Source organism: Pistacia vera, unplaced genomic scaffold (assembly GCF_008641045.1).
Source record: "Pistacia vera cultivar Batoury unplaced genomic scaffold, PisVer_v2 Contig94, whole genome shotgun sequence".
Lineage (NCBI taxonomy): Eukaryota > Viridiplantae > Streptophyta > Magnoliopsida > Sapindales > Anacardiaceae > Pistacia > Pistacia vera.
Window position 1 is genome coordinate 108,049 of NW_022196823.1, and position 3,067 is coordinate 111,115.

At 33.3% G+C, this 3,067-nt stretch overlaps 1 protein-coding gene across 1 annotated transcript; it reads right to left on the minus strand.

The window, feature by feature from the left end:
- Nucleotides 1–764: 764 nt before the first annotated feature.
- LOC116120529 (toll/interleukin-1 receptor-like protein) lies at nt 765–1,762 on the minus strand. Its single transcript, XM_031406484.1, has 2 exons — nt 1,199–1,762; nt 765–1,026 (listed from the first exon to the last, which is right to left on the minus strand). Exons 1-2 carry the CDS (start codon nt 1,666–1,668, stop codon nt 765–767), a joined length of 732 nt encoding a protein of 243 aa, XP_031262344.1. The 5' UTR covers nt 1,669–1,762.
- Nucleotides 1,763–3,067: the final 1,305 nt, after the last annotated feature.

Here is a 3,067-nt window from a genome sequence, read left to right on the forward strand (position 1 = left end):
ATGCCTGGCTGTGTCTCTGATTCTTCAAAAACAATTCTTCGACCCATTTCTTCCAACAAATCATGCATCTTTAACAAATTCTTGTGTGATATGTATCAAGGACTTATCAATGAGGACACTCAGCCAATATTGCGTAGAGCAATTATAACCGTTGTCAATAATACTGTTACATAATTTCTACTCCATCCATTAAGAAACATGCGATATCAAGAAATATATTCTTCTCTATCCAATTTAGTCCATGATAACTAGATTTCAAAACATCATATATTTGGGGGTCACCAATCATGTTCAAGTTACATAATGCACTTTCCCAGTCTTGTTTGCTCTTTTGATAGAGGGATGAACCCAACACTTTAAGAGCTAATGGGGTACCTTTTGCGTAATCTATTATCTGTTTGTGCGCTCCACAAGGTCTTTAGGAGGATGGTTTCTTTTGAAGGCATAATTACAAAAGAGTATAAGGGCTTCAGTGTATTGAGTCTCCAACCTCATATATGGTATGAACACCAAAATATGAAGCAAATGTCTGTCTCTAGTGTTACAATGACTCGGCTTTTTGGACCAAATCCATCAAGACCTCTGCTTAAAACTTCTAAATGCTTTGATGTATTGACATCATCAAGAACAATGAAAACGTTTATGTATTGAAGCCTATGCTTAATAAATTGGGGTATAGTATTTGGGAGAGTCGATGATAAAATCTTTATCCCTAGTATTCAGATATAATTCTTGTCGCAAATGAATTAATCCGTTACTTCTTTCTAATTCTTCACAACATTTGCGATGAAGCAATGACCTTCAAACTGTCTTGATATTTGGTTGTAACTAGCTTCAGCAATGGTTGTTTTACCTATGCCTCCCATACCCCAAATTCCTACAATCTGACACTCTGACAACAATGATTTTATTTGCTTGATGTGGGAATCCATTCCAACTAAGCCTTCGGAAATACTTGAGGATGACATATCATCTAATTTTTTCAAAATATCCTTGACAATTCCATCGATAAGTTTGGATTCAGGCCTAGAAAATTCAAAGAGTAAAAGTAGTGAGTTTAAGAACTGACCAAAACTGAAGCAAATCGAACCTCCAAGACATCAATAAAATCACCGTTTTTATATTTATCCTGCTGTTAATGTAAGGAGTGTAGATGAAAGGTTAAATTAAGTCAAGAAAAGAAAAAAGATAGCTTTACCTAATTGTCATCGAATTCCATCCAGATAGATTGGCTGCTTCAGTCAAAGCAGTCTTCCACTTCAGTACGTCTGATGGATCGCGCTTAACAAAGGCATCCCTGAAATTTCCACTTTGTTTTCGTACATCTGATGGATCCACTTGGTAGAAAATTGGTATAACCGTTTGGCCTTTCATTTGTTTGCATTCAAGAATCTTTACAAGTTCATTCAAGCACCATCTTGAAGAAGCATAGTCTTTTGAGAAAATGATTACTGAAATCCTTGATTCTTCAATTGCTGTTATCAGTGCAGGGGAAATTCCTTCTCCTCTCTGAAGTCCATCATCAATGAATGTTTGAATCTGTTTTTGACACAAAGCAGCATATAAATGGCTAGTAAAATTATCACGGGTATCCTCCCCTCTAAAACTAAGAAAGACATCATATTTGGGTTTACAAATATCAGGAGAAGAAATTGATGATGAAGCCATTGAGGAAAAAAGAAAGCTTTGTCGCAAAGTTACAGAACAGAATATTCTTAGCCCTGAGAGACGGTGGCTGTAGCGTGCAAGAACATATAAAAGATCTTTAATCCAGAAAGTACTTGAACACTGTAGCCATTCTACTGTAGATAAAGCTTCTAACGACTCCAGTTCCTTTTTAATTATAAGAGTGTGTTTGGACGTAAGTAATAAGAGAATAGTATTTTGGAAAAAGTTAAATTGGATTGAGTTCGTATTTAATAGGGCAGCATTTGAATTTGACATTGTTTCTGATCTATTATTTGAATATTATATTCGAGTTAAATAAATTATTAAATAATTATTTGGTATATTTTTTAAAAAAAAGATTTTAAGATAGAATATTTTAATACATTTTATTAAGAAAAATATATTATTTGATTATGAAACTTTTCAATTTATATTTAGGGTAATATTAATTAGTTATTTGGTAATTTTTTTATCACTAAATTATAAACAAATTCTTCGTAATAATTTCAACTACTAATACATCATTTAAAAACATGGCATTAATATATCCCTAAATTAATAATACGAAGCTACTAATAATCATCCTTTGGAATCCTTCATACACCTACATTCCATTAACAATTACGACATGGTTTCATGTTATGCCTATGTAGCATTAGTTATACTATCCCTCAGAGTTCTTATGTCGTATATATTACGTTGATGCAGTTAATTCAAACCCACCCCATTCCCTTCAAATTCTACCCCGTTTCCTATATCAAAATATTCTTCCTTATAAACTCTATCAGCGTTAAACTTTTCGAAGATAAGGTCCTGCATATCGAATCTTCTGATAAAATTGTGAATTACACAACATGCCATAGTAATTTTAGCTTGCATCTACAACGGCTAATTGTTCATGCCATCAAGAATAAGAAACCTTTTTTTTCAAAACACCAAGGGTTCTCTCCACAACATTCTGAAGCGATGCATGTATGTAATTAAACAACTCAAAGGGTCTAGAAAGGTTACGATGCACATTAGGAACATGGTAAGAAACCTATCTATGTGGGGCAAGGAACCCACCTTTGTTCGCATAACCCGCATCTACTAAGTAATATTTTACTATAATAAAATAATGAATGTCATTTGTAGATGTATAAAAAAATGTTTACGGATTAGCTAAAATACATAAAGAAGTTAGTTATACTTGGAGGAGGATATGAGAAACCAGACTCACGATTATCTAGAATTGAATTTAAAATTCTTGAGAAAAGAAAGAAAGAAAGTTTGGCTCAGTGGTGAACAAGTGAAAAATGAAGAAGAACAAGAAAGAAGAAGAAATGCCAGAGCAATAATATTGAAGAGAGAGACAACGGTAAAAAATGTCAATAGAATAGGATTTTGAATAGACGTCCCA

Bases quoted from the DNA above. Each gene is read 5' to 3' on its own strand.
- LOC116120529 (XM_031406484.1), bottom strand. From the start codon at position 1,668: ATGGCTTCATCATCAATTTCTTCTCCTGATATTTGTAAACCCAAATAT. The intron at 1,027-1,198 runs GTAAAGCTATCT...TGAATTTTCTAG, and splicing joins TGGAATTCGATGACAATTAG to GCCTGAATCCAAACTTATCG.